Below are 26008 nucleotides of genomic sequence, written 5' to 3'. Positions count from 1 at the left end.
TTGTGTGAATGTGAATGTGTAGGCCTGTGCAGAACAGGTAAATCCGGTTTCACAGTAATTAGCTGACCTTTCACATTTCATGTAGAATATTAGCCTAATATCATAAAAAATAGACTATATTGCTTGTATCTGATCTATATGATATGTTTTTCTAAGTTTGCCCAAACATATTATCTCTTCTCACAGTACATGTGAGAAGAGATAAAAATGAAAGTGTATTTCCTATAAACAAATATTTGTCTTAACATCACACATGGCAGTATGGTTAGTGTGCTTTGCGCAAAGTAAGGGTGCATTATGGCACAGTGTTGCACTGAATACATTTAGAGATCTTGGAGTGCTCGAATTGATCTCTCAACTACAGCCACAGGGCATATTATGGACATTGTTTGGTTAGAATTGAAAGGATTATGCTGGCCAACCAAGGGCGGAACTTGGGGTCGGGGTCAATGGGAGTCTGGGGGCATTTATTTAAAGAAATAGTCTATTGTAGCTGTGAAATTGTTGTTTCTGGTGAATGTTACAGGGAAATTCCAACACCTGATATTTTGGTCAATATAATCGAATCACAACTCAAGTGCCATTATTTTTCTGTATTACTTTAAACCATTGGTTTAACTCTAACAGTTCAGAAAGTCACCATCCCTTCTTTATTTAAATGTCAAAACATATTATTCTATTTGTGTAGTCTACCCTTCACAACACTCGGCTAGTAGGCTACATGGTTTTTAAATGACTAATACCCAATTAACTTAAAAAGGCAGCTGAAGGAAAAAAACTACTTCTCTGGTTGAAAATTATATTAGGTCAGAAACATTGATTCTAATGTAAAAAAAAAAGTGACTACAAAGTGTAAAAGCATAATTTTGGTCATAAAGTTAGTATCTTCCAAAACTGTGATTTATGGAAGCTGTTACGTTCCTAGATCCATTGGATATTTGAGGGTTGGGTTTTGATTTCGATCATACCCACTTGCGCACTAACACGGGATGGTAACGCCTAGAGAGAATTGTCATGCACAGAGAAACAGCTGCGCTGATTGCACTCTATCCAAACGTAGTAGCAGTACCTACAGACAGTGAGACAGACCTGCCCACATTATGCAGCGTCTCGGACTTGTTTACATAAGACAACACGTCAGCAGTGGCGACCCGTCATTCAGGGCAGGTGGGGCTGAGCCCACCTTTTTAGCTAAAAGCTTTTAGAAATGTTTTGCTGTTGGCTGTTATTTTGGCATTAATAATTGTCACATATCAAATTGCAAACAATGTAAAAAAATAAATAATAATAAATAAATAAATAAATACATATATTTGAGTTAATAAATCCGCATTTAAACATGGTCTCTTTTTTGCTTTCTTGAGTAAGGCAGCTCCAACATGCAGGTGATTCAGCCTAGCTCAGTGCTTTCTCTCGTGGTGGGGCAGCCAGCGGAAAATACGGAGTATAGGGGTTGGTAATGTTCTCATAGTTGTGCCGTGATTGTGTTATAAAATGGCGCCGGAAGAAATGGCAGCAGTTTTACGAGTGCCCAACCAATTGTGCTATTATGTGGGTTTTTTTTGCGTTATTTGTAACTTATTTTGTACATAATGTTTCTGCAACCGTATCTTACAGCAAAAAAGAGCTTCTGGATATCAGGACAGCGATAATTCATCTCGGATTAGACAAAGATTTTTTCTACAACAAGGAGGACGCACAAGACATTCTCAAAACACCCCACAGGGCCGACATCCGCGTTATTTGCAAGAGGAAGCGACGCAGGTACAGAGGACAAAGAGCCGGATGCCTGGTCAGGACCCGGAGAAGGTGAATGGGAAAGCTGCCGTTACCGGCAATGCTACTCGCCAACGTGCAATCATTGGACAATAAATTAGACGAGGTACGATCACGAATATCCTACCAACGGGACATCAAAATCTGTAATATCCTATGTTTCACGGAATCGTGGCTGAATGACGACATGGATATTCAGCTAGCGGGATATACGCTGCACCGGCACGATAGAACAGCACACTCTGGTAAGAGGAGGGGGGGGCGGTCTGTGCATATTTGTAAACAACAGCTGGTGCACGAAATCTAAGGAAGTCTCTAGATTTTACTCGCCTGAAGTAGAGTACAGTATATTGTGATAAATTGCAGACCACACTACTTGCCTAGAGAGTTTTCAGCTATACTTTTCGTGGCTATTTATTTACCACCACAGACAGATGCTGGCACTAAGACCGCACTCAGACAGCTGTATAAGGAAATAAGCAAACAGGAAACCGCTCACCCAGAGGCGGCGATCCTAGTGGCCGGAAACTTAAATCAGTTCTACCAAATTTCTATCAACATGTTAAATGTGCAACCATAGGGAAAAAAAATTGTAGATCACCTGTACTCCACACACAGAGACGCGTACAAAGCTCTTCCTCGCCCTACATTTGGTCAATCCGACCACAACTCTATTCTCCTGATTCTTGCTTACAAGCAAAAATTAAAGCAGGAAGCACCAGTGACTCCGTCTATAAAAAAGTGGTCAGATGAAGCAGATGCTAAACTACAGGACTGTTTTGCTAGCACAGACTGGAACATGTTCCGGGATTCTTATGATGGCATTGAGGAGAACACCACATCAGTCACTGGCTTTATCAATAAGTGCATCGAGGACGTCGTCTCCACAGTGAATGCACGTACATACCCCAACCAGAAGCCATGGATTACAGGCAACATTCGCACTGAGCTAAAAAATGCTAAAGGGTAGAGCTGCCGCTTTCAAGGTGCGGGACTCTAACCCGGAAGCTTACAAAAAATCCTGGTGTGCCCTGCGACGAACCATCAAACAGGCAAAGCGTCAATGCAGAGCTAAGATTGAATCATACTACACCGGCTCCGACACTCGTCTTATGTGGCAGGGCTTGCAAACTATTACAGACTACAAAGGGAAGCACAGCTGCGAGCTGCCCAGTGACACGAGCCTACCAGATGAGCTAAATCACTTCTATGCTCGCTTCGAGGCAAGCAACACTGAGGCATGCATGAGAGCATCAGCTGTTCCGGACGACTGTGTGATCATGCTCTCCGTAGCCGATGTGAGTAAGACCTTAAAACAGGTCAACATGCACAAGGCTGCAGGGCCAGACGGATCACCAGGACGTGTGCTCCGGGCATGTGCTGACCAACTGGCAGGTGTCTTCACTGACATTTTCAACATGTCCCTGATTGAGTCTGTAATACCAACATGTTTCAAGCAGACCACCATAGTCCCTGTGCCCAAGAACACAAAGGCAACCTGCCTAAATGACTACAGACCCGTAGCACACACGTCCGTAGCCATGAAGTGCTTTGAAAGGTTGGTAATGGCTCACATCAACACCATTATCTCAGAAACCCTAGACCCACTCCAATTTGCATACCGCCCAAACAGATCCACAGATGATGCAATCTCTATTGCACTCCACACTGCCCTTTCCCAGCTGGACAAAAGGAACACTCCAACGCCATCATTAAGTTTGCAGACGACATAACAGTGGTAGGCCTGATCACCGACAACGACGAGACAGCCTATAGGGAGGAGGTCAGAGACCTGGCCGGGTGGTGCCAGAATAACAACCTATCCCTCAAAGTAACCAAGACTAAGGAGATGATTGTGGACTACAGGAAAAGGCGGACCGAGCACGCCCCCATTCTCATCGACCGGGCTGTAGTGGAGCAGGTTGAGAGCTTCAAGTTCCTTGGTGTCCAGATCAACAACAAACTAGAATGGTCCAACCACACCAAGACAGTTGTAAAGAGGGCACGACAAAGCCTATTCCCCCTCAGGAAACTAAAAAGATTTGGCATGGATCCTGAGATTCTCAAAAGGTTCTACAGCTGCAACATCGAGAGCATCCTGACTGGTTGCATGGTACGGCAATTGCTCGGCCTCTGACCGCAATGCACTACAGGGGGTAGTGCGTACAGCCCAGTACATCACTAGGGTTAAGCTGCCTGCCATCCAGGACCTCTACACCAGTCGGTGTCAGAGGAAGGCCCTAAAAATTGTCAAAGACCCCAGCCACCCCAGTCATAGACTGTTCTCTCTACTACCGCATGGCAAGCGCTACCAGCGTGCCAAGTCTAGAACAAAAAGGCTTCTCAACAGTTTTTACCCCCAAGCTATAAGACTCCTGAACAGGTAATCAAATGGCTACCCGGACTATTTGCATTGTGTGCCCCCCCCAACCCCTCTTTTTACGCTGCTGCTACTCTGTTTATCATATATGCATAGTCACTTTAACTATACATTCATGTACATACTACCTCAATTGGGCCGACCAACCAGTGCTCCCGCACATTGGCTAACCGGGCTATCTGCATTGTGTCCCGCCACCCACCACCCGCCAACCGCTCTTTTTACGCTACTGCTACTCTCTGTTCATCATATATGCATAGTCACTTTAACCATAACAACATGTACATACTACCTCAATCGGCCTGACTAACCGGTGTCTGTATGTAGCCTCACTACTTTTATAGCCTCGCTACTGTATATAGCCTGTCTTTTTACTGTTGTATTTCTTTACTTACCTATTGTTCACCTAATACCTTTTATGCACTATTGGTTAGAGCCTGTAAGTAAGCATTTCACTGTAAGGTCTACACCTGTTGTATTCAGCGCACGTGACAAATAAACTTTGATTTGATTTGATTGGCTCATTGTTCTGTCACTCATAGGGACACTACATCACCGCAAAATTGAAAATTCAAGCCCCTTGAATGCTGCCATAGAGTTACATTAGAAGAGCCCATCCAAGAAGGCTCAAGGTCATTGGCCACAGATAAAATGACGTCAAATCACGTTATATCTACAGCAACTTTGATTGGACTGATCATGTCATCATCATACTTTCAAAATCTTAGCTAGAAAGCGAGCAGTCATCATCATGGATCAAGTCGACAATCTACCTGCAAATCCTTTTCAATTCTTGTCATATGAAGAGAAATTATGAAGAGAAATTATAGATAAAACATATCGGTGCTCATCGGCCATAAACATTAAACAACAAGTTGGAAATCGCAAATTCAACAATGAGTGGTTTGTAAGGAATCAGTGGCTAACTGCAAGCATTGCGAAGCAATCACTAGCCTGCTATTCAGTGGAGTGGATGTGTGGTCCAAGTCTGGGTTTAAGGGTCTCTTTTCCAAGCTTAAAAAGATAAACATTCAACATTGGTGATGCTGTCAATCTAGCATGACTTCTGCTGCTTTCAAAACAACTGGAAAATAAGAACTGGGAAATCTCAGACTTTAGTCAGTTCAAGACAACTGGGAACTCTGAAAAAAACTATCTCCGACTGGGAAAATATGTTTTGAATGGTCATCCAACTCGGAATTCCAAATTGGGAACTCTGGCCTCTTTCTAGAGCTCCGACCTGAAGATCACTAACGTCATGATTCAACCTTGTTTTTTTCCTGAGTTCCCAGTTGTCGTGAAAGCACCATAAATCCAGAGAATGCCAGACTTTGATGACAAAGTTTGATGACCACATTTGCCCATGAAGGACTGCCGCGCCACCTTCCTGTTAAAGTGAGCACAACACAACAAGGTGGATCCAAACAGTTCTTGCATGCAGCTGCATAAATTATGTAATATGTCAGGGATATATGTATACTGTAGCTAAGAAAGTAATACTAAGTGTATCAAATGAAAATCTAATTATCTTTGTCACATGCGACGAATACAACAGGTGTAGACCTTAGAGTGAAATGCTTACTTACAAGCCCTTAACCAACTATGTAGTTCAATAAATATTTACTAAATAAAATAAAGTAAAATATAAAATAAAAAGTAACACAAAAAAATTACAATACCGAGGCTATATACAGTGGGTACCGGTACCGAGTCAATGTGCAGGAGCACAGGTTAATCGAGGTAATTTGTACATAGGGGGTAGGGTAGGGGTAAAATGACTATGCAAAGATAATAAACAGCGAGTAGCAGCAGTGTAAAATCAAACTGGGGTGGGTGTCAATGTAAATAGTCCGGGTGGCCATTTGATTAATTGTTCAGAAGTCTTATGGCTTGGGGGTAGAAGCTGTTAAGGAGCCTTTTGGACCTAGACTTGGCGCTCCAGTACCGCTTGCCGTGCGGTAGCAGAGAGAACAGTCTATGACTTGGGTGACTGAAGACTTTGACAATTTTTGGGGCCTTCCTCTGACACCAACCTAGTATATACAGTTGAATTCGGAATTTTACATACACCATAGCCAAATACATTTAAACTCAGTTTTTCACAATTCCTGACATTCAATCCAAGTAAAAATGCCCTGTCTTAGGTCAGTTAGGATCCCCACTTTATTTTAAGAATGTGAAATGTCAGAATAATAGTAGAGAGAATGATTTATTTCAGATTTTATTTCTTTCATCACATTCCCAGTGGGTCAGAAGTTTACATACACTCAATTAGTATTTGGTAGCATTGCCTTTAAATTGTTTAACCCACAATAAATTGGGTGAATTATGGCCCATTCCTCCTGACAGAGCTGGTGTAACTGAGTCAGGTTTGTAGGCCTCCTTGCTCGCACACGCTTTTTCAGTTCTGCCCATACATTTTGTGTAGGATTGAGGTCAGAGCTTTGTGATGGCCACTCCAATACCTTGACTTTGTTGTCCTTAAGCCATTTTGCCACAACTTTGAAAGTATGCTTGGGGTCATTGTTCATTTGGAAGACCCATTTGCGACCAAGCTTTAACTTCCTGACTGGTATCTTGAGATGTTGCTTCAATATATCCACATAATTTTCCTTCCTCATGAGACCATCTATTTTGTGAAGTACACCAGTCCCTTTTACAGAAAGCACCCCCACAACATGATGCTGCCATCCCCGTGCTTCACAGTTGGGATGGTGTTCTTTGGCTTGCAAGCCTCCCCCTTTTTCCTCCAAACATAATGATGGTCATTATGGCCAAGCAGTTCTATTTTTGTTTCATCAGACCAGAGGGCATTTCTCCATAAAGTACGATCTTTGTCCCCATGTGCAGTTGCTAACCGTAGTCCGGCTTTTTTATGGCGGTTTTGGAGCAGTGGCTTCCTCCTTGCTGAGCGGCCTTTCAGGTTATGTCGATATAGGACTTGTTTTACTGTGGATACAGATACTTTTGTACCTGTTTCCTCCAGCATCTTCACAAGGTCTTTTGCTGTTGTTCTGGGATTGATTTGCACTTTTAGCACCAAAGTACGTTCATCTCTAGGAGACAGAACACGTCTCCTTCCTGAGCGGTATGACGGCTGCGTGGTCCCATGGTGTTTATACTTGCGTACTATTGTTTGTACAGATGACGTGGTACCTTCAGACGTTTGGAAATTGCTCCTAACGATGAACCAGACTTGTGGAGGTCTACAATTTTTTTTCTGAGGTCTTGGCTGATTTCTTTTGATTTTCCCATGATGTCAAGCAAAGAGGCACTGAGTTCAAATGTAGGCCTTGAAATACATCCACAGGTACACCTCCAATTGAATCAAATGATGTGAATTAGCCTATCAGAAGCTTCTAAAGCCATGACATCCATTTTCTGGAATTTTCCAAGCTGTTTAAAGGCACAGTCAACTTAGTGTATGTAAACTTCTGACCCGCTGGAATTGTGATACTGTGATACAGATAAGTGAAATAATCTGTCTGTAAACAATTGTTGGAAAAATTACTTGTGTCATGCACAAAGTAGATGTTCTAACTGACTTGTCAAAACCATAGTTTGTTAACAAGAAATTTGTGGAGTGGTTGAAAAATGTGTTTTAATGACTCCAACCTAAGTGTATGTAACCATGCTGGTCATTTATGAACATTTGAACATCTTGGCCATGTTCTGTTATAATCTCCACCCGGCACAGCCAGAAGAGGACTGGCCACCCCTCATAGCCTGGTTCCTCTCTAGGTTTCTTCCTAGGTTTTGGCCTTTCTAGGGAGTTTATCCCAGCCACCGTGCTTCTACACCTGCATTGCTTGCTGTTTGGTGTTTTAGGCTGGGTTTCTGTACAAAACGTTGATATATCAGCTGATGTAAGAAGGGCTATATAAATACATTTGATTTGATTTGATGAAACATACGACTTCAACTGTAGGTGCTGGATGGCAGGAAGCTTGGCCCTACTACTGGTTTGAGGAGTTAGCGAACTAACTTTGGTCAACTCTGAGTTCAACTTGGGATAACCGGTACCGCTAAAGTGGTTCACCTTTTAGCCTGGTAAATTTCTATGGCAAAGAACCCTTTAGAACTAACCTGCTCTGGGGCAGGCTAACTCAGGACTAACTCAATTTATCCTGAATGAAGTGTCTGAGATGCGAGTTGAGGACCAATGAAATCAGATTCCCTCCCTCCCGCAAAGATTGTGTCATCATCCCTTTCATTAGCATTTTTACGTGTTAAAAATGGAATTGTTAAAATACCTATCATATTACACATTTAGTAATGACAGAATGCATTTGAAACTTCACGCACAGTAAAAACGTTGTATTACTAAATCAAATTATTTTATCGATAGGAGTGGGAGAAAAGGTGCTTGTGCATTGATAAGCAGACCAAAGTACACCATAGACGGCATTAACGATAAGTAATAAAATATAGACAGCACTTCTAAAAGTCTATTTCACACCATAGCCTGCTTAATTTGCCCAGATAACTTTTCTTTCATTTTGATTTCGGTTACAAATTAAAATGTGGCACTGGCACACGCCCATGGATTGATGTTTCAGCATTGTCTCAATGAAGAGTTCCTCGTTCGATTAGCCACGTGCGACATTTGAGTTAGTGGCAGGCAGAAGAGCAATATCCATGAAGCCTGAACTGGAATGTGAAGCTAATTAAAGCTGGCTAGCTTTAGAAAATCCCACATAGATCTAGCTTGCTTCTTAGTATACCCCTCTGGACACATTTTTTAAATACTAAACCTTCCCCAGCAACAAAATTGAAAAAGCATGACCCTCCCCAAAATTCCTTCATGTAGAGCTCAGAACACAAGCGTTTCGCTACACTTGCAATAACATCTGCTAAATATGTGCATGTGACCAATAAAATATGATTTGATGTACCTTATTCCCTTCATACTGAAAGATCCCTGGGCTTATTTTAAGGAGTTGAGAAATAAATGTAGTGTAAAGAAAAGCTGGGTGCTTCCTCACGAAACCAGGACAAAAAAAGCCATCATGTTTCTGACTTTCACAACATTTAATCAAAAGAATGGTCCTTTGGGGGAAGGATTATTGACATATACTTGACATTTGTATCTAAAAGCATAATTAATTTTAAGAAATAATACAATTTGGCATATTTATTATATTATATTATATATATTTATTAGTGTCATATGAAGCTGTACTGCTTGCTCTAAAATATGAATTTTGATTTCAATAACAATTTTCTTACATTCATTTATGAATATTGACAAATATAAACATTAATATTGAAAATATACACATTTTGATTTGGCTTTTTTTTTTTACACATATTGCTGAACATAATATACTCTATGGGCATATCAACGTTACAGAGTGGGATCTCTGCTAGTTTTAAGGTTATGGCCCATTTTACACAGAGAAATTGGCATAGCAGGCTATGTAACCAATCACAAACCTCCTTTTACTTGTAGCATTGCAGATCTCACAAATCACCAGCAGAGGGCGACCATTTTGAATCCTACAAATTGCCGACAAATTGGACCACTACTCTAAAAGTACCAGAGATCCCACTCTGAACTTTGATATAACCATAAAGCAGGGGGGGGCACCCTTTTGTAGGCCTGAGGATCAATTTCCAAAAATGGGGCCCCCTACCAAAAATATAAACAAAATCAAATATACAGTACCAGTCAAAAGTTTGGACACACCTACTCATTCAAGGAATTTTCTTTATTTTTACTACTTTCTACATTTTAGAATAATAGTGGAGACATCAAACCATGAAATAACACATTTGGAATCATGTAGTAACCAAAAAACAACTCAAAATGTATTTTAGATTTGAGATTCTTTAAAGTGCCACCCTTTGCCTTGATGACAGCTTTGCACACTCTTGGCATTCTCTCAACCAGCTTCATGAGGAATGCTTTCCAACAGTCTTGAAGGAGTTCCCACATATGCTGAGCTCTTGTTGGTTGCTTTTCCTTCCCTCTGCAGTCCAACTCATCCCAAACCATCTGAAATGGGTTGAGGTCTGGTGATGTGGTCCCGTGTGGCTCAGTTGGTAGAGCATGGCGCTTGCAACGCCAGGGTTGTGGGTTCATTCCCCACGGGGGGACCAGGATGAATATGTATGAACTTTCCAATTTGTAAGTCGCTCTGGATAAGAGCGTCTGCTAAATGACTTAAATGTAAATGTTAAATGTAAATGTGGAGGCCAAGTTATCTGATGCAACACTCCCTCGCTCTAGTTCGTGGTCAAATAGAGCTTACACAGCTTGGAGGTGTGTTTTAGGTATTGTCCTGTTGAAAAACAGATGATAGTCCCATTAAGCACAAACCAGATGGGATGGCATATCGCTGCAGAATGCTGTGGTAGCTATGCTGGTTAAGTGTGCCTTGAATTCTAAATAAATCACTGACAGTGTCACCAGCAAAGCACCCCCACACCATCACACCGCCTCCATGCTTCACGGTGGGAACCACACATGCAGAGATCATCCGTTCACCTACTCTGCGTCTCACAAAGACACGGTGGTTGGAACCAACAATCTAAAATTTGGACTCATCAGACCAAAGGACAGATTTCCACTGGTCTAATGTCCATTGCTCGTGTTTCTTGGCCCAAGCAAGTCTCTTCTTCTTATTGGTGTCCTTTAGTAGTGGTTTCTTTGCAGCAATTCGACCATGAAGGCCTGGTTCACAGTCTCCTCTGAACAGTTGATGTTGAGATGTGTCTGTTACTTGAACTCTGTGAAGCGTTTATTAGGGTTGCAATTTCTGAGGTGCAGTAACTCTAATGAACTTACCCTCTGCAGCAGAGGTTACTCTGGGTCTTCAATTCCTGTGGCGGTCCTCATGAGAGCCAGTTTCATCATAGCACTTGATGGTTTTTGTGACTGCACTTGAAGGAACTTTCAAAGTTGTTTAAATTTTCCGGATTGACTGACCTTCATGTCTTAAAGTAATGATGAACTGTCGTTTCTCTGCTTATTTGAGCTGTTCTTGCCATAATATGGACTTGGTCTTTTACCAAATAGGGCTATCACCCTACCTTGTCACAACACAACTGATTGGCTCAAACGCATTAAGAAGGAAAGAAATTCCACAAATTAACTTTTAAGAAGGCACAGCTGTTAATTGAAATGCATTAAAGGTGACCACCTAATGAAGCTGGTTGAGAGAATGCCAACAATGTGCAAGCTGTCATCAATGCAAAGGGTGGCTATTTAAAAAATCTCAAATATAAAAGATATTTGTTTAACACTTTTTGGTTACTACATGATTCCATATGTGTTATTTCATAGTTTGACGTCTTCACTATTATTCTACAATGTAGTAAATAGTAAAAATAAAGAAAAACTCTCAAATGAGTAGGTGTTCTAAAACTTTTGACCGGTAGGGTATGTATTACTTTTTTTGCTAAACAGGTGGGGCTCAAAACAGGTGGGGCTCTGCCCTGAATGACAGGTCGCCACTAGGCCTGGGTGAGGCCAAAATGTCATAAATATGCCATCTTTCATCAATTATTTCCCAATTATGCTTTTAGATACAAATGCCTAATATATGTCAACAATCCTTCCTCCAAATGGCCATTCTATGGATTAAATGTCAAGAAAGAAAAAAAATCATGGTATATTTTTGTTCTGATTTCGTGAGGAATCACCCAACTGATATTCGAAAGCTGCTTTGTATGTATTTCTTTAAAGAGCAACAACTGAAGGCAAAAAAATCAGCTTCTGATTGAAAACAGCCTATGTGGCACTGATAGTAGTCAGAAACATTCAAAATTGACAAAAAAAAGTTTTGTGAGATTTGTGTAACTGAGGTCGTCACGATTTACACGAGGGTTGGGTTTGGATTTTCAATCATGCCCACACGAGACCACTGCCTGGCGCAATCTAATCAACGCTGGCAGTAATCAAATTATCCGAAGAGTGCTGCAGTGCATGCTATCCAATCGCTCACTAGAATCAACCTGAAACTCCTCCATTTATTTACAGACAGCCGAACTAACCATTAGGACGCAGCGCCTCGAACTTGTTTAGACAACGATATATACACAGGACATTGTCGCAAATGGGGTTGTATAGGAAATCATGTCTAATTAGGCTGAATTTTACATAATTAATACAATTGTACAAGTCTTGTGTTGGTCTACCTGGAAACAGAGAGGCTGATTTCTTTGGACTTTTCTGACTTAGATTGTTCTACTCCAAAATGAACAGGAATAAAAATGATGCTAACACCATTTAAAATAAAATGTTCCCCTCTAGAATTGAGCCCAATATCATATTGGCCCATATTATCAGGCAGGTGTGCTATTTAAGCAATAATGCACGAGGGGGTGTGGTATGCAGTGCAAGCATGACGCAACGTGGAGTGCCTGGATACAGCCCATAGCCATGGTATATTGGCCATATACCACAAACCCCCGAGCTGGCTTATTGCAATTATAAACTGGTTACCAACGTAATTAGAGCAGTAAAAATACATGTTTTGTCATACCCCTGGTATGTCAGCCAATCAGCATTCAGAGCTCGAATGCTGGGTGGTTAGAGCCCTGAATGCTGATTGGCTGACAGCCATGGTATATCAGACCGTATACCACGGGTATGACAAAACATGTATTTTTACTGCTCTAATTACGTTGATAACCAGTTTATAATAGCAATAAGGCACCTCGGGGGTTTGTGGTATATGGCCAATATACCATACCCTCTCGTGCCTTATTGCTTAAATAAGCATTGTCACCTGAAGCCCAACTGATGCGGCATAGTGGCTATAAATAAATATTAAGTATGGGCATAAATATGCAATGATAAGATTTAACAATGAATGTATGGGGACGCCAGACCAAATGACTGCATTGAACAAAGTTACGAATGACCATGGAATAAAGTACACTAAATGCCCAAAATATGTGGACACCCTTTCAAATTAGTGGTTTCGACTATTTCAGCCACACCCGTTGGTGACAGGTGTATAGAATTGAACACACGGCCATGTAATCTCCAGAGGTAAACATTGGCAGTAGAATGGCCCATACTGAAGAGCTCAGGGACTTTCAACGTTGCACTGTCATAGGATGCCTCCTTTCCAACAAGTCAGTTCATCAAATGTCTGCCCTGCTAGAGCTGCCCAGTCAACTGTAAGTGCTGTTATTGTGAAGTGGAAACATCTATGAGCAACAACGACTCAGATGCGAAGTTGTAGGCCACACAAGCTCACAGAACCGGACCGTCGAGTGCTGAAGCGCGTCTGTCCTCGGTGTAAATGTTTCCGTCTGTCCTCGGTGTAAATGTTTCCAGCGTTCAGGCGGTTACGTGATAATTTGTCGCCACCGTGTGGAAGAAATGAGTAGAAACCATGGAAAAAATAACCTACATTTTCTGTCCCATTTGCTTTGCCGTAGCCAGTTCTAACGTGAACCGTATGGTAAAGAAAAAAAGAGCTTCGAATACTGTATTTTGTCGGATACCCCTTTGCTGTAACAGCATCAATGCCTCGCTTTGCACTGGATGTTTGCGCTCAGTGCCAGCAGAGAGGGCTTTTGCAGTAGCTCGCACCGATGGTTCTAGACGTGGGAGCTACAGGAATGGGATGATCCACATGTTGACTAATAGTTGTTTTAAAAAACAAAGGATGTATTTATTTTAAGAGATTACTTCAAACGATACATCCATGAAGATGTATCTCCGTGACTCGCTGTGACTCGCGCTCTATGTCCATTGTGTGAAGAACAATGTCTCCACCGCTGTCGACACTGCTGTCCGGGCTGTGGCTGTGCTTGGTTCTGTCCGGTGCTGCTAGGCCGATGTGGAAAGCTTGTGACAATGGCAAGGTACAATATGAATCATTATGGACTATTTTATACAGCCATATGCAGTGGTGGAAAAAAGTACCCAATTGTCATACTTGTTGAGTAAAAGTAAAGATACCCTAATAGAAAACGATTCAGGTGAAAGTGAAAGTCACCCAGTAACCAGACTGAACCATTTTCTAGTTTTTTTTTTACTTCCAACACTCAGACTTAATTTACAAACCAAGCATGTGTGTTTACAAACGAAGCATGTATGTCAAGTGAGTCTTCCATATCAGAGGCAGTAGGGATGACCAGGGATGTTCTCTTGATAAGTGCGTGAATTGGACCACTTTCCTGTCCAGCTAAGCATTCAAAATGTAACGAGTACTTTTGTGTGTCAGGGAAAATGTATGGAGTAAAAAGTACATAATTTTCTTTAGGAATGCAGTGAAGTAAAAGTAAACGTTGTCGTATGTCACTTCACTTGACTTTGTATTGCCTGCTTCAATTATAATAGCTAGACAATCTGGATATCGACCGTGAAGGAAAACCATAGCTATCACATCAATGCAATGACATGATGGAATATATGTGCCGTCGATTGTATGTTACCATTCTAAACAGCAAGTAAACTGTGACAGTTTTGTATCTGTATGATGGTGTTTCTGTGACTGACAGCTCTTGCTGGGGAGAGACCTGCCCCCGTCAGTTGTGTGGAGCTGTCCTGTGATTTCCTGGCCAGAGTCCACTACCCAGGTAACTATGGAGCTAGCCACGTGATCTATTGAACCGCTGTTCCACATAACATACATATAGCCTGGTAGTAAACTACTGTAAAGACGAATTACATGTTCACTTAACACAAACTTGAGCGTTGATGATTATGTCACCTATTTATCTTGTTCACTTGGCTTAATATTGTGCATTTGTTGTGTGCATTTTCCCAAGCAAATCCATTGCTGAAACACAGTGTAAACCTGGTCTCTCTCCTCTGTTTGCAGAAGATTCCTAGCATTGACACAAAGTATCCCCCACAGGTAAATCAATCAACTTGTCAAACAGAAAATACAATGAGCTAGCCTTTTCTTTCCTTATGAACACATTATTTCCAAACCCTTAGGTCACAGTGTAGTCTTTGGAGCGACTGATTCTTTACACAAATATACTATAAAAGAGCCACCAGCTCATTTTTGGCTAGAGAGGGCGCATGACCTGTTCAATTTAATTCAATAAAAATTCAAACAAAATTGTCAACAAGACAACATATGTTTCTGTCTGGAAGGATAGGATGCAAACGTTGCCTAATCCTGAGCCCCGTTTAGCAGGGCACAGCGTTGCAGAACGTTCACATAGAAATGAATGATGTAGAACTAAACAGGCCTTTCTGAAATATAGAATTAGAAATCACGCCTGGAGCTAATACATAAGTCTGCCCTCTTTTCCTGTCTGACCTCAGCGGATCGAGCACGTCTGCATGGACACACCCATCACATACAATCACACTATCCCCAACAGGTAAGATGCTGCGGGCGGACACACACACACACACACACACACACACACACACACACACACACACACACACACACACACACACACACACACACACACACACACACACACACACACACACACACACACACACACAGGGAGTGTTACATCACCAAGAACAACAATACACACTCACCTGGGAACCTGTGTCAAATCCAGTTAAATATGACAGGTTGTTAAATGTGCACTCCATTTCTCATGCAAATATTAATGTATATTACTTTGCAAGAACTCTTTAATGTGACAATGTAATCTGTATGTAAACAGCCAAATACATTTTCTGGGCAAGTGACCAAAACCATAAATAAAAACTGCTCCTGACCTGCCTGATGGGCAAGTGCCTATGAGAGCTTAATGTCAATTCCTGTGTTGCGGGCCATTTACTAAACTGTCTTTATGTGGGTGGTTTGTGTAGTGGTGCTCACCGGACTGTAGGGGCAGAGAGTGGAGAGTACCTGTACTGCCCCCCTCAACGCTGGCTCAACAACCTGCAGGTAACCACTAAAACCATGACACCACACACTCAACCTCACACAACCTCCCATATTAGATAGCCAATATGTTTCATGAGTCCAGTATTATCACAACAGATTGTCCAACTCTAATCGGTCTCTACTGTTGATGTGTGTGTGTTTGCAGCATGGAGCAACAGTGTTGCTGTACCATCCGTGTGCTCCTGTTCGTCAGCGTGACCTGCTGTCTGTCCTGGGCCACCGCTGTCTGTCTGACTACATCATAACGCCACACCCTGACCTCAGCAAACACAGAGTGAGTCACACACACACAATAAAGACAGTCTCAAAGGAAACATTGCCTTTACTTACACTAAGATATCAGTAGAAGTGATGTACCATCTACTCTGTACCTGCTTGTGAAATGGCTGATATCCCCGATAATAGATTACACTGAAAACGGACTCCTCTTCACAAACCATGTCTACTATGACAGCAGGGCATTCAATTGACACCCCAACAGATGCATAGACAAAGCACTTACCCGTTTTCTTCCTTTTGGTTCCTACTGAACATGACCCTGTGGTGACTGAATCTCTCTCCTGTTGAAGCCGTTAGCGCTGGTGTCCTGGGGTCGCACGCTGGAGCTGTCCCAGGTGACCACGTCGGAGGTCTGTGATTGGCTGCAGTTGACAGCGGCACACGGGAACCGTGGCGACGTGGATCAAAGCAGACAGTATAACTTGCTGTTGACCCATCCTGCAGATCACAAACACGCATGCCCAAAGCTAAAGGTGAGCCAGAAGACAGAGAGAGGAGAGGGCCCTGCATGTCTGAATGTTTGAAAGTCTGCATAAAGCAGTGGTATTCAAACTGTTTCAGTGGGGACCACATTTTTGTGGCCAGAATTTCTGGGGACCCCATTCCACCCAAAATCTAATGACACTACCATCAAATCTGTGCATTTAGATTTTCACATCAACAAATAACCTTAAATTCATTACATTTTCATCACTCTTATCCAAATTAAAAGAACCAATATACATAAAATAATCTGTACTCTGACATTTTGGGTATTTGGCGAACCTACTGCAATTCCCTCGCAACCAGGTTGTCCTGAAGCTGTCATAGAATTGTTTTACTGTTTGTATGATTTACTGAGTGTGCCTTTTTGTTGATCATAACCAGTCTCTGAGGCAGTGCTGTGAGGAGACCCTCTCTCTTCTGGATGGATGGTTGGAGGTGACAGACTGGGGGAGAGGGAGGGTCCGCAAGAGCCGAGCTGCACTCAGGAAGGAGGGGAAGGAGAAAGAGAGACAGACCACCCTGGACAGAACCGAGCCGAACAGAGTCCAGAAACATGGAACCACACTCCAACCTGAAGCACAGGGCCAAGCCACAGTGAGGGCTACACAGGGAGGCACGGACCGAGGACTCAAAGTGACTCAACCTCACCGCATAGAAAATGACACTAATGAAAAAGATCCCAGAGGCAAAGTGAGAGAAACAGACTGGGTGAACCAGAACGAAGCAGAGGACAAGAGCAGCAGACACGAGGGAGAGACACAGCCCCGTAACTCTCCAACCAAGAGGAAAAAGCCTCTGTCTCAGAGTCAGCCCAAACAGCTGGCTGTCACTCAGGCAAACAGCCAGGACAGGAGAGCAGACTGTGATGTTAGGGTGGGCCACTGCGAGTACACTGAGACCGTAGCTCCGCTAGGAGGCGCCGTGGCTGGACCCGGTGACAGGATGCTGCCCACTCCGCGGACAGACGAGGCGGTGTGGGCGGCGGCGGCGTTGGGCTTCCTCCTGGTGCTGCTGGTGCTGTCCGTGCTGCACACACGCCTCTACCGCCACTGGCGCACAACGCCCAGCATGTACTGGCACGACCCCAAGCAGGACTACGACAGGGTGGCAGGTGGGTTCATTGGGGCTCACACATCCCCCCCCCCCCGTCCCCAACACACACTTCTTACGGGGCCTATAAAATCTGCGTTACGGAATGCAGACATGAAAATGGAATTCAACGATATAAAAAAAAAATGTATTGAACTTAGAACATTTATTAATTTGCCTAAAATTATCCTAATACATTAACAAAATGCATCAGTGATTTGTATTTACCTTTCTGAAACCAGCCATGCCCCGTGTGTGTGTGTGTGTGTGTGTGTGTGTGTGTGTGTGTGTGTGTGTGTGTGTGTGTGTGTGTGTGTGTGTGTGTGTGTGTGTGTGTGTGTGTGGTGCGCACATACAATATGTCTACACCAGGGATGAACAACTTCGATGGGGGTGGGGGCCACAAAACATCTGACCTCATACCCACATCTATACCCACGTCTGCATACCCACATCTATACCCCCTCCCCACCCACATTGTGAGAAAAACATTTAATGGCCCCCCTCTTGACAGCGGAGATAGTTTTAGAGTTAATTTCGCGTAAATCTACACATTTTTCCATGGGGTGTAAAGAAAATGAGCTGTTTTACAGCTAATTTCCTGCAATTCTACCCATTTCGCCATAGGGTGGAGAGAAATGTTTGCAGTTTTGAGTATGATATCTGTGTGAGACTGACTAACAAAATCAATGGAGGCCCCCCAGCCGGTAATTCGAACATGATAACAAGTTTAGATAGCTGGCCGCTAAACTAACTTAGCAAAATGTAGCTGACATGGCTAATTGACTGACTATCAGTGACTGACATAACGAGAAAAACTGCTGATGCACAACCAAATTTCGAAGTTGCACCTTGTGTTATTCTACTATTTTAACAGTAAGTTGAGAGCCTGACAGAGTTCCTAAAGAAAAATTACATTTTGGGGGAAATTGAACCTTAAAAAGGTTCAAAAGTCTAGTTGCCCATCCTTGGTCTACATTTTGTGTAGCCGTTAGCTACGATGCTAATGTAATGATAACCGTCTTCTGGTATTGAAGGAAAGGCTTTCCCAAAAACCTTCTCAATTAAATTAAACTACAAGAATATCACTCTTAACCTGGAGGAATGACGTCATGATTATTTGCATCAATCCAGTGGGCATTTGTTTTGCAAACTCTGCATTTACGTGAGTGCTACAGAAACATCGCTAACCAAACAACGGTTCTTTTGCTGGTGTACAAATCAAATCAAGTTTATTTTATATAGCCCTTCGTACATCAGCTAATATCTCGAAGTGCTGTACAGAAACCCAGCCTAAAACCCCAAACAGCAAGCAATGCAGGTGTAGAAGCACGGTGGCTAGGAAAAACTCCCTAGAAAGGCCAAAACCTAGGAAGAAACCTAGAGAGGAACCAGGCTATGAGGGGTGGCCAGTCCTCTTCTGGCTGTGCCGGGTGGAGATTATAACAGAACATGGCCAAGATGTTCAAAATATTCATAAATGACAAGCATGGTCAAATAATAATCAGGAATAAATGTCAGTTGGCTTTTCATAGCCGATCATTAAGAGTTGAAAACAGCAGGTCTGGGACAGGTAGGGGTTCCATAACCGCAGGCAGAACAGTTGAAACTGGAACAGCAGCAAGGCCAGGTGGACTGGGGACAGCAAGGAGTCATCATGCCCGGTAGTCCTGACGTATGGTCCTAGGGCTCAGGTCCTCCGAGAGAGAGAAAGAAAGAGAGAAGGAGAGAATTAGAGAGAGCATACTTAAATTCACACAGGACACTGGATAAGACAGGAGAAGTACTCCAGATATAACCAACTGACCCTAGCCCCCCGACACAAACTACTGCAGCATAAATACTGGAGGCTGAGACAGGAGGGGTCAGGAGACACTGTGGCCCCATCCGATGATACCCCCGGACAGGGCCAAACAGGAAGGATATAACCCCACCCACTTTGCCAAAGCACAGCCCCCGCACCACTAGAGGGATATCTTCAACCACCAACTTACAATCCTGAGACAAGGCCGAGTATAGCGCACAAAGATCTCCACCACAGCACAAACCAAGGGGGGGCGCCAACCCAGACAGGAAGATCACGTCAGTAACTCAACCCACTCAAGTGACGCACCCCTCCTAGGGACGGCATGAAAGAGCACCAGTAAGCCAGTGACTCAGCCCCTGTAATAGGGTTAGAGGCAGAGAATCCCAGTGGAGAGAGGGGAACCGGCCAGGCAGAGACAGCAAGGGCGGTTCGTTGCTCCAGAGCCTTTCCGTTCACCTTCACACTCCTGGGCCAGACTACACTCAATCATATGACCTACTGAAGAGATAAGTCTTCAGTAAAGACTTAAAGGTTGAGACCGAGTCTGCGTCTCTCACATGGGTAGGCAGACCATTCCATAAAAATGGAGATCTATAGGAGAAAGCCCTGCCTCCAGCTGTTTGCTTAGAAATTCTAGGGACAATTAGGAGGCCTGCGTCTTGTGACCGTAGCGTACGTGTAGGTATGTACGGCAGGACCAACTCGGAAAGATAGGTAGGAGCAAGCCCATGTAACGCTTTATAGGTTAACAGTAAAACCTTGAAATCAGCCCTTGCCTTAACAGGAAGCCAGTGTAGGGAAGCTAGCACTGGAGTAATATGATCAAATTTCTTGGTTCTAGTCAGGATTCTAGCAGCCGTATTTAGCACTAACTGAAGTTTATTTAGTGCTTTATCCGGGTAGCCGGAAAGTAGAGCATTGCAGTAGTCTAACCTAGAAGTAACAAATGCATGGATACATTTTTTTAATCATTTTTGGACAGAAAATTTCTGATTTTTGCAATGTTACGTAGATGGAAAAAAGCTGTCCTTGAAACAGTCTTGATATGTTCGTCAAAAGAGAGATCAGGGTCAAGAGTAACGCCGAGGTCCTTCACAGTTTTATTTGAGACGACTTTACAACCATCAAGATTAATTGTCAGATTTAACAGAAGATCTCTTTGTTTCTTGGGACCTAGAACAAGCATCTCTGTTTTGTCCGAGTTTAAAAGTAGAAAGTTTTCAGCCATCCACTTCCTTATGTCTGAAACACAGGCTTCTAGCGAGGGCAATTTTGGGGCTTTACCATGTTTCATTGAAATGTACAGCTGTGTGTCATCCGCATAGCAGTGAAAGTTAACATTATGTTTTCGAATAACATCCCCAAGAGGTAAAATATATAGTGAAAACAATAGTGGTCCTAAAACAGAACCTTGAGGAACACCGAAATGTACAGTTGATTTGTCAGAGGACAAACCATTCACAGAGACAAACTGATATCTTTCCGACAGATAAGATCTAAACCAGGCCAGAACTTGTCCGTGTAGACCAATTTGGGTTTCCAGTCTCTCCAAAAGAATGTGGTGATCGATGGTGTCAAAGGCAGCACTAAGGTCTAGTAGCACGAGGACAGATGCAGAGCCTCGGTTTGACGCCATTAAAAGGTCATTTACCACCTTCACAAGTGCAGTCTCAGTGCTATGATGGGGTCTAAAACCAGACTGAAGCATTTCGTATACATTGTTTGTCTTCAGGAAGGCAGTGAGTTGCTGTGCAACAGCTTTTTCTAAAATTTTTGAGAGGAATGGAAGATTCGATATAGGCCGATAGTTTTTTATATTTTCCGGGTCAAGGTTTGGCTTTTTCAAGAGAGGCTTTATTACTGCCACTTTTAGTGAGTTTGGTACACATCCGGTGGATAGAGAGCCGTTTATTATGTTCAACATAGGAGGGCCAAGCACATGAAGCAGCTCTTTCAGTAGTTTAGTTGGAATAGGATCCAGTATGCAGCTTGAAGGTTTAGAGGCCATGATTATTTTCATCATTGTGTCAAGAGATATAGTACTAAAACACTTAAGTGTCTCTCCTGATCCCAGGCCCTGGCGGAGCTGTGCAGATCCAGGACAGCTAAGCCCTGGAGGAATACGCAGATTTAAAGAGGAGTCCGTAATTTGCTTTCTAATGATCATGATCTTTTCCTCAAAGAAGTTCATGAATTTATTACTGCTGAAGTGAAAGCCATCCTCTCTTGGGGAATGCTGCTTTTTAGTTAGCTTTGCAACAGTATCAAAAAGACATTTTGGATTGTTCTTATTTTCCTCAATTAAGTTGGAAAAGTAGGATGATCGAGCAGCAGTGAGGGCTCTTCGATACTGCACGGTACTGTCTTTCCAAGCTAGTCGGAAGACTTCCAGTTTGGTGTGGCGCCATTTCCGTTCCAATTTTCTGGAAGCTTGCTTCAGAGCTCGGGTATTTTCTGTATACCAGGGAGCTAGTTTCTTATGACAAATGTTTTTCGTTTTTAGGGGTGCAACTGCATCTAGTGTATTGCGCAAGGTTAAATTGTCCTCTGACGTCCTTGGGTAGGCAGAAGGAGTCTGGAAGGGCATCAAGGAATTTTTGTGTTGTCTGAGAATTTATAGCACGACTTTTGATGCTCCTTGGTTGGGGTCTGAGCAGATTATTTGTTGCGATTGCAAACGTAATAAAATGGTGGTCCGATAGTCCAGGATTATGAGGAAAAACATTAAGATCTACAACATTTATTCCATGGGACAAAACTAGGTCCAGAGTATGACTGTGGCAGTGAGTAGGTCCAGAGACATGTTGGACAAAACCCACTGAGTCGATGATGGCTCCGAAAGCCTTTTGGAGTGGGTCTGTGGACTTTTCCATATGAATATTAAAATCACCAAAAATTAGAATATTATCTGCTATGACTACAAGGTCCGATAGGAATTCAGGGAACTCAGAGAGGAACGCTGTATATGGCCCAGGAGGCCTGTAAACAGTAGCTATAAAAAGTGATTGAGTAGGCTGCATAGATTTCATGACTAGAAGCTCAAAAGACGAAAACGTCATTTTTTTTTGTGTAAATTGAAATTTGCTATCGTAAATGTTAGCAACACCTCGGCCTTTGCGGGATGCACGGGGGATATGGTACACTGGAATGACAGGGTAACTACACTCACATATCAACATTTCTTAGATTTATACCAGACCCAAAAAGTGGTCTCCAGATGTGGTTTAAGCATTGTTGTGGACTTAGAACATATGATTTTGTTGTTTTACTATTAAAAAAATGTGGATTTTGAGAGCGAAAACCTGAAAACAGGGAAAAAACAGAAAACTAAAAGAAAAATGTTTATAAAGAAAATCTGCCAAAAAAGGATCAGATTTTATAGGGCCCTAACTTTTACAACTGAGCGTTATCATTACTGTTAATCCTCTTTTGCAGTTGTTCTAATAAGGGGTGCCTGTTGTGTGTCTTAGATGTGATCCACAGGAGGCTGAAGATGCCAGGGAGGAGGAAGAGGAGGGCATCCAAGAGCCGAAGACAGGAGTGTGCCCTCCTACCACCCAGCTCCAGCACAGAGGAGGACGAGTAGAAACAGGTCTCTCTCATTCCTCTCTCCCTCCATCTGTTTATTATATCCATATTGTCTTTACCCTGTGAGAAGAGAAGAAAGAGGAGAGGACATTGGGACCTAAAAGCAGGGTACTCCTACTGGCCTAATAACATTGCTATGCTGAAGAAACATTTTATGGATTTTTTTTTGTGTAACGAGACCTCAAACAGGTACATCTTCTATTGCTGGTACTTAAGAAGGAATATTTTAGTATTTTAACTGTCATACAACACTCCATAGTACAAAACCCCATTCAATCAGATCACATTACAGTAGATCATTCACAATCACCACCAATGATGCCGTTTTACTACACATTCAAGCCTTTTCTCATAGGGGCAGAGTCAGACTTAGGAAATGTACGCCTTTCCTACGCACTTCTAAGTAGTCGATATTCAGACTTGCCATATGAAGGTGCGCAACAAGGTATGCGGGTGTGGCTCCCACAATAAATTGAATTCAACCCCAGAAAACCCACCCACTAGGTGGCCGACAGAATTGACCAGGGAGTTTTCATTCAATTCCTTTTTTTCCCCTGTTCATTTATTTTAAACAATCCCTTTGAATATGGATTTGGACAGTGAAGATAACTTTTTTCAATTTAGATCACATGTTTCATATGAGGCGAGAGTACAGAATGTCACCTTTAACTTGAGGGTAATTTCTGTTTTCTGTTTTACTGTTTAGAAATGAAGGGACTATGTATCTATACCACCCATTTGAAGAAGTATTTGGACAAATTCACTTAGTATATTAAAGTTGTTAAAAGTTTAGTATCTGTTGTTGGTAACAAGTGAGAGGTTAGCATGTTTTGTTGTAGCCTATGTTACTTTCTCGCTCATCATTATTCATGATTCATTCATGATTTGTCTTAATCATGACATCATCAGGATTCATTTGGAAGTGTTCAGAAACATCTGCTCACATAGAAAGAAAATGACTCCAGTTGTCATTCATTTCCTATTGGGCAAAATATAATCTGAAACGCAACCAAAACAAACTGCAAATGCATCCAACAAGTTTGTAGAGCCAAAAGCTTGATGTAGTCTTTATGTTCAAGGAATATGGAACCAAATACTAAACTTTTGATTACTTTACACAAAGTGAATTTGTCCAAATACTAACGACTTCTTCAAATGGGGGGACTAAACATTAAACATAATTTCGAAACATTAAAACATATGTATGAAAATACCCTCGTGCTGACATTCTGTACTGTCTCATAATGTGAATCATTTGATCTAAAAGCCAGAATGCTGAAGTAAATGTGTAGCTTCACTGTCCAAATACTTATGGAGGGGAGTACAGTTGCTGTTGTAAGCAACCGGCTGTCGGGTGCACTGTGTTGCGGTAGTGGGTACGAGTCCATCAAATGCTGTTGTGTGATAGTAATAAATAGTTGTTTTTTTAAGAATGCATTGTGAGTTACAGTTTTAATTAAATATATAAATGTATTATTGCCACACACCAGATGGGTGCAGTGAATCAAGACATGGACAAAGCAGTGTTGTATGTTGATTATTGCCCGTCTCCTACTACACTACGGCCAGTGTACTCCTATGAAGCTATAGTTTGGAAGCTAACTGTTTCAACCACAGAACTAGAGAGGTTCTATTTTTATGCTTTGATTAACCACAGGATATGAATTCCCTTGTGCGAGAAAATGATTGAACATTGTTGCTATGCAGGTAATGAAACCACTTTGGAGCAGCAATACCCTGTGCAGGCTTTTCTTTTTTTTATCTACTATGTTGGTGGGGAGTATGTTATTAGGATCCCCATTAGCTGTTGCAAAAGCAGCAGCTACTCTTCCTGGGGTCCACACACAACTTGAAACATGACATCATACAGAACATTAACAGACAAGAACAGCTAAAATATGTAGACGTATATATTCTTATTTACAATACTAATGTATACATAATAGGATATGACTGAAGATCAATATTCTAAGTAATGAAATTACAACCAAGAAACACAAAATCCCCACAGATGTGGCTCCCATGATGTAGCAGCTACAGCCATATACAGTGTACAAAACATTAGGAACACCTTCCTAATATTGAGTTGCACCACTTTTTGCTCTCAGAACAGCCTCAATTTGTAGGAGCATGGACTCTACAAGGTACTGAAAGCGTTCCCACAGTTGTGGCAAGTTGTCTGGATGTCCTTTGGGTGGTGGACCATTCTTGATACACATGGGAAACTGCCGAGCGTGAAAAACCCAGCAGCGTTGCAGTTCTTGACACAAACCAGTGCGCCTGACATCTACTACCATACCCGGTTCAAAGGCAATTAAATATTTTGTCTTGCCCATTCACCCTTTGAATGACACACACAAAATCCATGTTTCAATTGTCTCAAGGCTTAAAAATCCTTCTTTAACCGGTCTTCTCCCCTTCATCTACGTCGATTGAAGTGGATTTAATAAGTGACATCAATTAGGGATCATAGCTTTCACCTGGATTCACCTTGTCAGTCTGTCATGGGAAGAGCAGGTGTTCTTAATGTTTTGTACACTGTGTATCAATGATTGGCTGTCAACAGAAACTTTAGGGCTCCCTTGGGCCCTGGCCAAAAGTAGTGCACTACATATGGAATAGGGTGCCATTTGGAACGCATGTTCAGCGTGTCCAACATCATGTCCTCGGACCATTAGTGTGTATGCGTACCAAGTAGTGGATTACTTTTTACTATGGCCCATATAATGAGATGCGTAGGATAACGAGCAGCAGTAGTTCTGGTGTTTGGTT

At 42.4% G+C, this 26008-nt stretch overlaps 1 protein-coding gene across 1 annotated transcript; it reads left to right on the top strand.

Moving 5' to 3' along the window:
- Window positions 1-13509: 13509 nt before the first annotated feature.
- On the top strand, window positions 13510-24671 carry LOC139547832 (tumor protein p53-inducible protein 13-like). Its single transcript, XM_071356952.1, has 9 exons — window positions 13510-13981; window positions 14621-14698; window positions 14944-14979; window positions 15399-15457; window positions 15909-15987; window positions 16133-16261; window positions 16557-16739; window positions 17134-17863; window positions 23119-24671. The coding sequence occupies exons 1-9, from the start codon at window positions 13883-13885 to the stop codon at window positions 23232-23234; spliced, it is 1509 nt and encodes a 502-aa protein (XP_071213053.1). The 5' UTR covers window positions 13510-13882; the 3' UTR covers window positions 23235-24671.
- Window positions 24672-26008: the final 1337 nt, after the last annotated feature.

This window comes from Salvelinus alpinus, chromosome 21 (assembly GCF_045679555.1).
Source record: "Salvelinus alpinus chromosome 21, SLU_Salpinus.1, whole genome shotgun sequence".
Taxonomy (NCBI): Eukaryota; Metazoa; Chordata; class Actinopteri; order Salmoniformes; family Salmonidae; genus Salvelinus; species Salvelinus alpinus.
This window is presented reverse-complemented; position numbering and strand designations above follow the sequence as displayed.